Below are 14105 nucleotides of genomic sequence, written 5' to 3'. Positions count from 1 at the left end.
TGAGGAGGTGATGGGTAGGTATGGTGTCAAGGAGAGGAATGAAGAAGGCCAGATGATAGTGAATTTTGCAAAAAGGATGGACATGGCTGTGGTGAATACATATTTTAAGAAGAGGGAGGAATATGGGGTGACATACAAGAGTGGAGGAAGATGCAAACAGGTAGATTATATCCTATGCAGGAGGGTCAATCTGAAAGAGATTGGAGACTGCAAAATGGTGGCAGGGGAAAGTGTAGTTAGGCAGCATAGGATGGTGGTCTGTAGGATGACATTGGAGCTCAAGAAGAGGAGGAGAGTGAGGGGAGAGCTAAGGATCAAATGATGGAAGTTGAAAAAGGAAGACTACAAGATTGAGTTTAGGGAGGAGATAAGACAGGCTTTTGTTATAATACATTTTTCTTTAATATTTATGTCATTATATCTAGACAACATTGTTATGAGTTTCATTCACATGTGCATGCATAAGTTTGGCACACAGGGGCTCAGCATTTAGAATTGCCAACCAAGCATAGACTAGATAGCCAAAGATAACTGGAGGATTGTATAGTCAGCTTAAACAAAGAACAGTATTTTTGTCCTCTGTCAGTACAAAATCTTCTTTCCTTGTTGGGAGAATGAGAACCGGCCTGTAGGCATTATGCTATTTCTGTATTTTGTGAAGGAGGAGTTCGGTCCCTACCTGCCCTTGTTTGGAGACCAGAGAAGACCAGCAAGTGAAGCAGACAGTATTAAAAGGCTTGGACAACAGCCAAACCCTTTGAAGCAAGTGTCAGCTCCGTCCGAAAACCCTCTCAGCATGGGGACCAAAAAATGGCAGACTGTGTAGGTCCAGATTCCCACCTGGATAAAAGTCTTTGTCATATGCTTCCCATCTGTAACCGTGTCAACCGTCAGTAAATGTAAGCTAAAGTATATTTTTCTCATACCGCCGTAATCAGGATGGGAGGGATATCACCTTTTCTGTCATATTACTATATTGTTTAGTTACTTAATATGCCACAATTCCAAAAGAACACATTTCCGGAGAGCTAATGCCTCCAAAGGAAACAGCTTTAGATGGCAATGAAGAGTTACCAGATAGCCGGGCAACTACAGCAGAAGTAGTAAGGATGACAGCAAGACGGGTGCTTGGAGTGACATCTGGACAGAGGAAGGAGGAAAAGTAAACCTGTTTGTGGAATGGGGAAGTTCAGGAGAGTATACAGAGGAAGCGGATGGTGAAGAAGAAGTGGTATAGTCAAAGAGATGCAGAAAGTGGACAAGAGTAAAAGGTGATAAGGCAAAAGGTGAAGAGAGAGGTGGCAAAGGTTAAAGAAAAAGCATATTATGAGATGTATGAGAGGATGGACACTAACATGGGAGAAAAGGATCTGTACCGACTGGCTAGACGGAGGGACTGAGCTGGGAAAGATGTGCAGCAAGTTAGGGTGATAGAGGATAAAGATGGAAACATACTCAAAAGCGAGGAGGGTGTGTTGAGCAAATGGAAAGAGTACTTTGAGAGACTGATGAATAAAGATAATGAGAGAGAAGGTTGGATAATGTGGCAATAGTGAATCAGGAAGTGCAACAGATTAGCAAGGAGATAAAAGAAGAAAAGAGAGCTATGAAAAGGATGAAGAATGGAAAAGTCATTGGTTCAGATGACATACCTGTGGAAGCATGGAGGTGTTCAGGAGAGATGTCAGTGAAGTTTTTAACCAGATTGTTTAATGGAATCTTGGAAAGTAAGAGGATGCCTGAGGAGTGGAGAAGAAGTGCACTCGTACCGATTTTTAAGAATAAGAGGGATGTGCAGAGCTGTAGTAAGGGGAATAAAAATGATGAGCCATAGCATGAAGTTATGGGAAAGAGTAGTGGAAGATAGGTTAAGAAGGGAGGTGATGATTAGTGAGCAGCAGTATGATTTCATGCTAGGAAAGAGCACCACAGATTCAATGTTTGCTCTGAAGGTGTTGATGAAGAAGTATAGAGAAGGCCAGAAGGAGCTGCATTGCATCTTTGTAGACCTGGAGAAAGCATATGGACAGGGTGCCTCGAGAGGAGTTTTATCATTGTATGAGGAAGTCAGAAGTGGCAGAGAAATACATAAGAGTTGTACAGGATATGTACGAGGGAAGTGTGACAGTGGTGAGGTCTGCAGTAGGAATGACGGATGCATTCAGATGCATTGTGATCTTTAGCGAGAGTAGGGAGTAGGTTGAGGAGAACCTCGAGAGGTGGAGATATGCTCTAGAGAGGAGAGGAATGAAGATCAGTAGGAACAAGACAGAACACGTGTGTACATGAGACGGAGTTCAGTGGAATGGTGAGGATAAAGGAAATAGAGTTGGCGAAGGTGGAGGACTTTAAATACTTGAGATCAACATTACAGAGTAATGGGGATTGTGGAAGAGAGGTGAAAAAAAGAGTGTAGGAAGAGTGGAATAGGTGGAGAAGAGTGTCAGGAGTGATTTGTGACAGACAGGTATCAGCAAGACAGAAAAGGGTAGGTCTACAGGACGGTAGTGAGACCAGCCATGTTATATGGGTTGAAGACGGTGGCAATGACCAGAAAGCAGGAGACAGAGCTGAAGGTGGCAGAGTTAAAGATGTTAAGATTTGCATTGGGTGTGAAGAGGATGGACAGAGTTAGAAATAAGTACGTTACAGGGTCAATTCAGGGTGGACGGTTTGGAGACAAAGCTAGAGAGGCGAGATTGCGTTGGTTTGGACATGTGCAGAGGAGAAATGCTTAGTATAGAAATGATAAGGATAGAGATTCCAGGGAGGCCTAAAAGAAGGTTTATGGATGTGGTGAGAGAGGACATGTAGGTGATGGATGTAACAGAGTAGGATACAAAGAACATGAAAAGATGGAAAAAGATGATCTGCTGTGGTAACTCCTAATGTGAGTAGCAGAAAGAAGAAGAAGATAGCAAATGAATTCAGCAGCAAACTGAAAACAGTACCTTATAGACAAAGCAGTGGTCAAAACCAGTAAATCTAAAGACAGAAAACCAGGAATACAAATAAACACAAAGCCAAAGCTGCTGATCCTGCCTCAGCTTTGGCTTAAATACTTTACTTTAGTACCCCTGCTGCCTAATTAGGTGGCCTTAACTAATTAGGCTTGTAATACGTCAGGCAGGGAAGTTATCAATAATCAATAAGTATATAGTAAGCATAAAATATAACAACAAAATTAATAAACACAGTATCAATAAAATCATAAAATCATAAATTACATAAATACAGAGACAGAACAAATCCAAAACTACAACTAATAAACGAATATTAAAAATTATATTTAAGCTGTGACAAAAAATTAAACAGCAAATAAATTTGAACCAGGACAGCAACTCTGGCTATAGCACAATAACATCTTGCTCCACAAGTATCGGCTAACTTGGCTGTGCATGCAAACCACTGGGACAACTTCTACCAGAATATTAATATCTTATCAAGGGTTTATTACCCATTTATCTTGTCTTGTCGAGGATTTATTACCCATTACCTGTTCTTAAATTGCATTTTGACTGCAAACTAATGGGTCTGTATCGAACGAGTGACACTTCATAGGAGTGACATAACAAAGGAGTGACATAAATACCATATTAAAGGAGTGACATTTTATTGGACCACACACAACTGAAAGTACGCTTGTCAAAAAAATTGTTGTCGCCTCACCTACCACATACAACTGAAATTACGTTTGCCAAAAAAATCCTTTGAAATTTATATCTGAGGTTTTACTCCTTTGTTATGTCACTCCTAGGACATGTCATTCCTTTGAATAGGACCGCAACTAACAGCTGATTTCTAAGCATGAAAATCCTATCTTGTTTCACTAAAAGGAATTTACATAAAGGGGACTTCCTGAACTGCATTTTCTCTAGATTTCACTTTCATAAGCAAACTCCAATAAAGGGTAGACATTCGTCTTATTTTACCGTTTTATGGGAGAAACAAAGTAGTGGTTCTGGGTTCACTAATTTTCCAAAGATATTATAAAAGAATGTAAAAAATAATGTTTGGGCAGGCTCTGAGTCAAAACATGTGCTTAAAGAGAAGTGCCTGGTAGAGGTGGTGTTTAGCAGACTGAATTAGAATGTGCATAGTTTTAAGCTTTAGTAATCTATCATTTGATATCATTTTGAAATGACTTTATCCATAAGCCTATTAATAGCTGTGTCACTAAAGTAAATAAAAGGAGTGTTTGTTGACATCGAGGGAAACAATTCCGAGATTTACAAGTACTAAAATATGTTTTTATGATGTTTTGTAGTAAGATGTACATGTGTACAAAAATATCTTCTGTATGTAAGTCTTTATAGCTTTCAATCCCATGCTCATACAAGAAGATGTAGTTTAGATATGTCAATGTAAAAGTAAAGGCACAATTTGGTTTTCAAGAAGAAACTGACATTAGTGACTCCTAAATTATCTTGAATTTGTATAAAAATCATAATGACTTCAAATACATATTTACTATAATTACAATTTTCCTTTGATGTTTTCCACACTGGAAAACACAAATGGAAAAACTATTTAACTTTCTTTCTATTGTAAACGTAAAGATCTATGTAATTCCATTTTTTTTCAACTTTTTACATAGTAAGAATAAAGTCTAGTTGTGCTAAGCCTTACTCCCTCTTTGATCTCTGAAGCAATCAATTTGTCAAAGAAACCATTTATACTTAAAAATAAATGATTTTGATCTCATCCATTGCCAGGCATGGATACTTGAGGCAACCTCTCCTCTAACAGCAGTGCTTTAAGTCAGTCATTACATTTTCATTTTTTTTTTTTATTTTCTGTGTTTAGCTCTTCTTTTTAAGCCCTCTTACAGTTAACAGCCTAATATGTCTAAAGAGTCAAGCTTCTAACGAAATAGTGAAAGAACTCCAAAATGAAAAAATGATGGTGTAGTACAATTTGACAGATGAAGACTAAGATCTGCCTAGTAATGCAGCGGCAAAAAAGAAATCCAATAAGCATCCCATAGTAGGAGTGTAGCCTGGAATGATTTGGGTAAGATGGGTGTTAGAAAGCATATAAGTAATAATTGTGTCTTTAATTAATCATTTTCAACTGTCAAAACATATTTTAAGGGAAGGAGGTGGGTTGAAACCTAAAATCCATTCCCCTGGCTATGCCTAGGTCCTGCATTCTGTCTGATTCACAGTTCAATGTGCATCAATGCAGAGGCCAAGTAAATCAAGACTAGTAGTGAGGATTCTTGACAGAAATCCAGGAGCTCATTCCGAACACTGTGTGAAAGAATATACAGAAAATATTGTAATGTTTGTATTATTAAATTTACTGAAAATGGGGATGAGCAGGATGTCACTTATAGGCAGGCAACTTTGCCATAACATTAGCCTGCAGCAACTACGTCGTGACAGTAGGCAAGTTTCTTTGCAGTACTGCCAAAAATTTAGAAAGGGCAAGGAGAGATGATGGCAAGTCATTGCATCTTAAAATTGGAGGTTTGAACCCACATAAGCACTCAAAGGGTCACATCTTCTGGGAACAATTAAATAATATGTTTTGTGAAAATTCAGCCTAAAGCAGAATATCCACCAAATCAGACTGATAAGCATTAAGAGGACACCATAGAACTTCCTCAAAGTCCTGATTTACCCTTTTTCATAATCCATTACACTCTGGATGATAACCAGACATTAATCATAATAATAACTTTCCCATGCTCAAGGCGCTTTAATACTCACTCCCTGACAAAATCCTTTCAAGAATCCTGAAATAAATTGAGACCCTTGATCCGACAGAAAGGCCCACAGCAGTCCATGAAAACAAAAATAATGCTGAATAAAGGTCTCGACCAAAGATTTAACCATGGGTAAAGATTTCACAAGAATAAAGTGTGACGATCTGAAAAAAATGGTGAACGATGAACAGAATGACTGTATGATCCTTAGACTGAAGAAGATCAGTAACAAAATCAACAGAAATATATTTTTAACAGAATGTAAGAGAGTCAATGAGATGTAATAGCCTTCATCTAGACACTGGTCCTGTTACATACAAATATCCATTTAAATATTAGACATCAATACGAGTAGAAAAGATATTGAATTGGGTTTTCATCTTAATCAGAGTAAGAAAATTTGAACAGCAGAAATTCTGATTCACAGAATAATCCCCTTTGTGGTTCCTAAGACAAAATGACTGAATTAGCATAAACTGTCCTAATTTGGAGAGTTCATAAGAAATCCAATGATTTACTTCATGAGGTACAAAATAAGCAAGAATATCTGTGTCATATATTTAAACTATTAAAATATGTGTTTCAGTTAAAATTTTTAAAATCTACATATTCTTGCTTGTAATAGAAGTTTGTTATTTTTCACCCTCTGATAGAAGTCCATAGAGGACTAGATCCCTAGGAAATGATTGAAAACAAAACTAACTCCATATTTGTAATCACTGACCTTGAAAGAGTTTAAAACGATACCCCACATGCTTAGGTTTGAAAATTGTCATTTTTAACTTTCTGGAAGTGGCTCTTAGAGGGCTACAATCACCAGTGAAAAATACAAACATGAAATATACTGTATTCATGATCAGCAACCTGGAAATAGCATAAAATGACACTCTGCATGCCTATATTACAAAACTCTTTTTTAAAAAGATTTGAGAAAAGGAATAATTTTGACCTCTCCTATCCCATTAATGCATGAACTCCTGGGTACAGATGTTTTGGCATGCACAACTTCAAATCCTTCTGATTATTCTGTTGAAGACACTTATTGGTTTACTTTTTATTATAAGTGTGTAATTTTCTGCACAAAATATAACGCAAAAATGGCCTACAAATTAGGGTTTTCTAGAGTAGAGGCCCAAAAATATGGGAGAATCCTGAAAAGCTTGATGTCTTGTATAACTAGACATCAAAATGATATACCATATGTGGAAGCACTGGCCAAAAAAAAAAAAAAACATAAAATGGTGATTTCAAAGTGTTCATAATTCTTATAAACACAAGATCAAATCATGAAAGGTGCTGTAATATGGCGGTGAGGAAACTAAACAAAATTGAAGCCATTCTTGTTAATAAACTGAATGTGGACTGATAAAAAAAATGAATAGATAGATAGATAGATAGATAGATAGATAGATAGATAGATAGATAGATAGATAGATAGATAGATAGATAGATACTTAGTTAAATCCCAAGGGGAAATTCACATAATCCAGCAGCAGTATACTGATACAAAGAAACAATATTAAATTAAATAGTAATAAAAATGAAAAAATGAAAAAAAAATGTTAGCATCTACTTCCCCGGGTGGTTTCGAAGAGTCGCATAGTTGCTTTAATTGCAAATATATATTTGCATAAGCCTATAAAGGCAGGAGATTTTAATAGTGTATTAAACTCCTATTTAGATACAGTAGATCTCCAACGACTATCACAGTAACATCTAAATCACATTCAGTAATTCAACTTTAATAATTTCATATTATTTTATTAAAAATCATAATCTTTTACTAGACAGTTTTAGGAGGTGGTGGATGCCTTTTTAATTTTTGAGCATTGCTTTTTATCACAAGGAAATCACTATATCATCTTTAAATATGGATTTTGAGTTTGTAGGTATTTTACATATTATTTTGATTTTTTTTCTCCTTCTTTGAAAGAGTTTTCTGTAAGTTGAATGGGTTTATTGAATTGTGTATTGATTGTTTTTATACTTGTAAAAATGTTCCTATTCTCAGGTGATACTGATAAACTTTACATTGCAAAACTGAACATTTCATTGTCTGCTGCACCAAATAAACAATTAAATGAAGATAGCAGAATGTTTCCAAAATGACCACAAGTGAGATAATGATTTAATACTAACATCAAATTAATACAATTGACCTCAGGTTGATTCATGCTTATCATGTTATACTATTGACATAAGGACAGTTAAACACAAAAAGACATTTTTACCTTCATTTACAAAAAACAAAATCACATGCTTTTTTTTAATCACATTGTTTTATTGGTTAAAAGAATACTCCACCCAAAAATGCTACTTATCCCATGTCTTTTGAGGTGGTGACTATGAAAAAAATTTTATCTCCTATTTTCATGGAGAATGAAGATAAAACTGTTTATGCGAACAATAAGAAAAGCATCCACGGGAGATAAAAAATCACGTTACTCTTGCCACATAATCCACAGCTATTTGCTCACACTGTGCAAAAATCATGCATTTTTGTTAAAATATTATTAAAATGCTTCAGTTTCCCAGTGTCAATTTATTGTATACCATGATTGTAAAAATACAATTTTGACTGAAAAAACGGTGAACTAATCCTTTAATGCTTTTATTCTCATCACAATTTCTTTGTTTCATATGTTTTGATAACCATTACATAATTTGCACATACTTTAATAAATTATATCCACCATGTCTTATAGTAAGGTATTTTTTCTCAGATTTTTGTAATGCATTGACAGCTTCTAAATGTATTGTTTTTGGAAACCTAATTACCTTTCCAAGTTCACAAGGGAAATGAATATCCACGTGTTATATGTCAACTCAGGTCATAGGCCTTAACTATAACATGTTTTATTTAAATGATTGCTGTTTGCTGGGTTTTCCTGTGCCATGGTTATACTAACAAACAAAAAGTACAAAAAAGAAAAAACAAAAGAGATACAATTACCTGAGATCCATAGGTTTGTAATCCTCAGCTATCAACATTTCAAGAATGAGCCTGAGTGTTCCTTCACCAATTGGACCAGACACGTCAATGTCAATAGGTTTACATTTGGGGATTATTAATTCACATATGCACATCAGAGTTGATTCATCAATGTGAGAGACTGAAAGCCTGTAAAAGCAATAATTGGGAGAAACTAATTGTGAGATTAGCCTTTATACACTAATACTTAAGATGTATTTTTTTGAGACACCTACTAAGATAAGAATTTTCATAGGATGTTGGAAAGTATTGATGTTTTGAAATATTATATTAAATAGGTCTCAGCATACTGAAACCCTATAAATTGTATTAAAAGGGTTAGAAAATAGATGAAATAATAAAGTTTAACTCAAAAAACATTATTTGGACAGGTGACTTACCTGTGCAAACACTTTTCTTCTTGTAAAAGTTTTTCTTCATATCTGTTAAAGACAAATAAGGCTGAAACACAGCCATACAAAAGATTCTAACAGAAATAATCCTCACAGTATACGTTATGACAATAAAGTTAAGTAAATCTAGCCAATAAAGGCAGTAAAAAAACAGAGAGCATATGTCAGCACAGACAGCATGATTTTGTAGTGTTTAATGCCACTGCCTCATAGTTTCATAGACCTAGGTTTGATTAGTGCCCCAGTTACTATGTACGTATGTATGTTTTTCCACAGATCATGTACAGTAGTTATTCACCAAGAACTACAAGATCCTACCTTAAGAATATAGTATGCTTCTTAAGTTAAAAGGCCACTCAAAAAACTAGGCAAGTGTGAATGTTCTAAAATGCTACAGCTACTTTAGTGTTAGACTCACTATATTCATTAACATTAAATAGTTTAAATAAACAGAACATCTGGAAAAACTGAATGAAAATCATAATGATGATGAAAATCTTAAAAAACTGACTGGGAAGAGAGTGTATTACAGCCTTACATAACAAAAACTCATAGTGTTGACTAAAGAGCTTTCCTGTGAGCAATTTTGGAGAAATAAGAGCCACCAGAGAAAAGTAAACTGAAAATGTAAAAGGGGCATTGGAAATACACTCTGCCAGTGTATCAAAGAAAAGAAAGACAAGCAGAGCCATCAAGGACACAAAGTTCATTCTATCTTGAATAAGTTATCTGAATATCAAAAAGAAACATTGAGCTATGGGAAAATACAGTGGTTTTAGAATGTATTCAGACCCCTTCCCCCTCTGCACACTTTTTGTGGTCTGGATTTAATTTTAAATGGATACATTTGCCATTTTTGCATATTAATATTCACTTAATAACCCATAATATGTAATTGAAAATATGTTCCCAAAAAGGTTTGAAAATGTATTAAAAATCAAAAACTGAAATCTCTCATTTATAAAAGTATTCAGACCCTTTACTTAGTACTTTGCAGAAGCCCCTTTGGCAGCAGACACAGCTTTTTAATCTTCTTGGTTGTATGCTTTGGGTTACAGTGGTTTTGAAAACACTACATTCATCCTTCATTCAACTCTGGCCAGTCTCCCTGTCCCCTGCTCCCATAGCATCATGGGGGTGGTATTAGGCAAGTGATGAACAGTGCCCTGTGCTTTGAATTCTCCCAAAGAGTTACATTTTTGTCTCATTAGACAAGCATTTTTTTCTCACGCTCCTGGAGTCCTTTAAGTGCTATTTGTCAAACTCCAAGTGGGCTGCCATATGTCATTTACTCAGGGATGGCTTCTGTCTACCCACTCTACCATAAATGGCTGCTAGATGGAAGGCTGCTAAAATATTTCTCCTTCTAACAAGTTCTCCCATTTCAACAGAGGGTATCTGAAGCTTTTTTAGAGTGACTATTTGTTTCTTGGTCACTTCCCTGACTAAAGCCCTTCTGGCCCAGTTACTCAGTTTGGCAAGACAGGCAATTCTATGAAGGGATGCTAGTAATGTGAGTAATTTCCTAAGTGATAATGAGAAAGGCAAACTAAAGAGGTGTGTTTTTAGTATTTTTTACTCAGGTTGCTATGACAGACAAATTTCTTCTGTTTCACAATTAGTGAGAACACAGTGCTACTGGTAACACTCCAAGCTTTGGAAATGGTTTTAAACATTTGACCTGCCTCACCACAACATTATTGCAGAGGTCTACAATGAGTTCTTTTGACCATGTCTTGGATTTTGCCCTGGCAACACAGTGTGAATTGTGGGAACTTGTATACACATGTGTGTTTTTCTAAACCAGGGGTGCCCAATGCGTCGATCGCAATCGACCGGTAGATCGCAAAGGTAGTGCAGGTAGATTGCGTTGCATTAAAAATTTTTTTTTTTAAATGTTAGTTTATCATATATCCTCCCTATGCCATTTGTCACTTGATTGACATACAGGCTAGTCTGAGATCTCTCTTCTTCTCACACACTGGTCATCCCGCACGCACGATCAAACGCACGAGCTACTGCAAAACACCGGATGTGATCTAGATAGCCTTCCAATTTCTATCGACTAAAGAAGGGATTTAAAAAAAAAATAGTTTAGGGACGGTATGGGCTGGAGGTGGAATTGGAAGAGGATTTTTTTTCTCACGATGTCACAATCGAAGTGCGTTTGTCTGACATCCGAGGTTCGAACCCCGATTAGGGGTGCAGTGGAGTGTATACGCCTGATGAGCCCAAAATAGGGTGAAACACATGTCGCGTACTCTTTGCATCATTTGACAGTTAACTATGTAACATTCTATGATCTGCTTCTCGCAACTGAGAGGGCACCCGTGACACATGTCGGCTGACTTGCAGACCAACCACATGCGTTACTTGTAGGTAACCTCCCATACAATCAGATTGTGATTCAGACTTCGAATGATATATATATATATATATATATATATATATATATATATATATATATATATATATATATATATATATATATATAGATATCTATATATCTATATATATATATATAGATATATAGATATATAGATATATATAGATAGATATATATATATATATATAGATAGATAGATAGATAGATATATTTATAATATATAATTATAATATATAATTTTTATTGTAGGTAGATCATTTCGACCTGGTCATTTTAAAAGTAGCTCGCAAGCCAAAAAAGTGTGGGCACACTTGTTCTAAACAATCTCCAATCAATTCAATTTGCCACAGGTGGACTCCAATCAAGTTCTAGACACACCGCAAAGATGATTCAAGGATACAAGATGCATCTGACCACAATTTTAAGTGTCAAAGCAAAGGGTCTTATATACTTCTATAAATGATAGATTTTAGTTTTGGTGGTTAATACATTTTCAGTCCTTTCTGAAAACATGTTTTCACTTTGTCATTATGGATTACTGAGTGTAGATTGATAGTCAGAAATGGCAAATGTATCCATTTAATATTAAACCTACAACAAAATAAAGTATGCAGAAAGTGAAGGGGTCTGAATACTATGTGACTCAACTGTATACATATGTGGTGTGTGATGAGTTACAGTGCATAGGTAAATATAGCATTTCTGAATACCAACCTTTCTAGTTTTTCATTTTCTTCATAATCTTCCTCAAATCCATTAAGCCAATAGTTTCTAAATATATATGAAATTAAAACATGCATTACAATACAATTAAAACACAATAGATGATAACACCAGCTACATAAGTGTACATAATATACTGTAAAACTAACACAGGATTCATTGTTTTCAAGAACATGAAATCATTTTAAGTATTAACCTCAAAGAGCAACAGTGTGATACAGCAGACATAGTAGATTGTAGTATCTGCCTCCATCCATTCTGCAGAAATGAATTCACATCAAAAGGGACAAATAACACAGACAGCTTATACAGTAAATGCCTCCCATATTTCATGTGGTTTCGACATAAAGGCAAGCAACTACCTATTACCATAATATATCCATCAAATTGCCTATTAATTGTTTATGAATGTAAAATGCTTGCTGATAAAATATTAATATTTCATTATTAATGTTGTATTTGACTGTATTTTATGAAAACAACCAGTTCCTCCTCCCCTTAATGTGAAGGGATATTAGTAATGTTAGTAATTTCCTAAGTGGTAAAAAGCAAAGCAAATTAAGGATGTGCATTTTTCTCAGTAAAAACAGTAAAATATTCCAGATTTTTGATGCTTACAAGCAGAATGCCACCTTGCCAGTTCTTCTATGCTTCACTCTCAGAACACTGGGCAAGTCAGTGTTAAAGGATAGAAGGTCACAATTAGGAATGTAGAAAGATTAACAGTCCAAAATATAAGAAGACACTAAATTGTTTAGAGAATTATATACAATTTAAAGTATTCTGCAATCAGTCCTTAACACTAGAATCCCTGAAGCCTACAAAAAAAGTTGTAATCCCGGGCCACCTTCAATTCCTTCAAACCTCTCCATTAGCATCTTTTGTTTTGCAAATGTGTCGACCAGCACAAGCAGCAAGCAGCCTTCTATCCCACCAACCCCCTAACCCACAAGCAACCCCCAACCACCACTGCAGCTCAAATCGGACAAAAATTTCTCCCAGCTCAAGTATGTTTATATGGGTGTGAGAGTTGTATAGGGTAAATAATATTTGGAACATTTCATGTGTGTCCATGTCTACAATGATCTGGGTAAATGTAGGATGACAGGAAATGTGAGGCAAGAAATCTTCAACACATAGCTAAAATAGAAACTTTTTTCATGTTATAGTACTAACAAAATTTTGACATGATGTGTATAATGTGTGAAGACTGAAGTCCAAATATTAAATAAACATTCTGATTTAGAATAGACTAAAATTAATACTGCCTCAGTATACACTGGGTTTGAATAAATGTAAAAGATCCAAAAGTTACTAATTATTTTTAGTCACTCAAAAGCACCATACTGTTTTCTGCTTATCAAATTCGGAAAAACAATATGCCCATCAGCTATAGTAAAGAATTGTGTTTCATTCTGTTTGATTGTGGTTTGATTCTATTAGTTGACTTGTGTGTTTTTTTGAAAATGGTTTAATGCTGATAGTTGATCAACAATACCAACATATAAAAAAAAATGTTGGCTAAATTTCTTTTTCTAGAATATCACCAAATTTTAATCAAATCTGTCAGGGCATTTTTGACATTTTCGGGTATTTAGTTTATCTGTGGAGTTTTTTTTTACCTCTAAATACTGATATCAAAATGTCCTTTCTTAATAAATACCAACTGCCTCAGATGTACCATTGTGCCAAATTTCAAGTTTTTAGCAAAAGTGAAATGGTGAGTGAGTGAGTGAGTAACTCAGTCAACTTTGTACTATATATATTGTCAAGCATGGGCAAATAGAGTCTGCCTTACTGGCTCTGATAAGGTAAGCACTCCCAATCCGGGATGAGAGGTGGTGCTGTCGCTAATGATGTCTTCCCTTTCCTCCACTCTAAGTTGGACAAAAAGACCATCAA

The 14105-nt window shown here is 35.4% G+C and overlaps 1 protein-coding gene across 3 annotated transcripts in view; it reads right to left on the bottom strand.

Annotated features, from left to right (window-relative positions):
* The window catches only part of LOC120528082, a 143860-nt gene that overhangs the window by 85386 nt on the left and 44369 nt on the right, over nucleotides 1-14105 (bottom strand). For all 3 annotated transcript variants that reach the window (XM_039752096.1, XM_039752095.1, XM_039752097.1), the window contains 3 exons: nucleotides 12195-12251; nucleotides 9083-9124; nucleotides 8664-8831 (listed from right to left, as the gene is read on the bottom strand). In XM_039752096.1, coding sequence (XP_039608030.1) covers nucleotides 8664-8831; nucleotides 9083-9124; nucleotides 12195-12251 — 267 coding nt within the window. The remainder of the gene's footprint in view (nucleotides 1-8663; nucleotides 8832-9082; nucleotides 9125-12194; nucleotides 12252-14105) is intronic.

This window comes from Polypterus senegalus, chromosome 4, assembly GCF_016835505.1.
Source record: "Polypterus senegalus isolate Bchr_013 chromosome 4, ASM1683550v1, whole genome shotgun sequence".
NCBI lineage: Eukaryota > Metazoa > Chordata > Cladistia > Polypteriformes > Polypteridae > Polypterus > Polypterus senegalus.
Note: the sequence above shows the minus strand (reverse complement) of the source record. Positions and strands in the feature narration are given on the sequence as shown.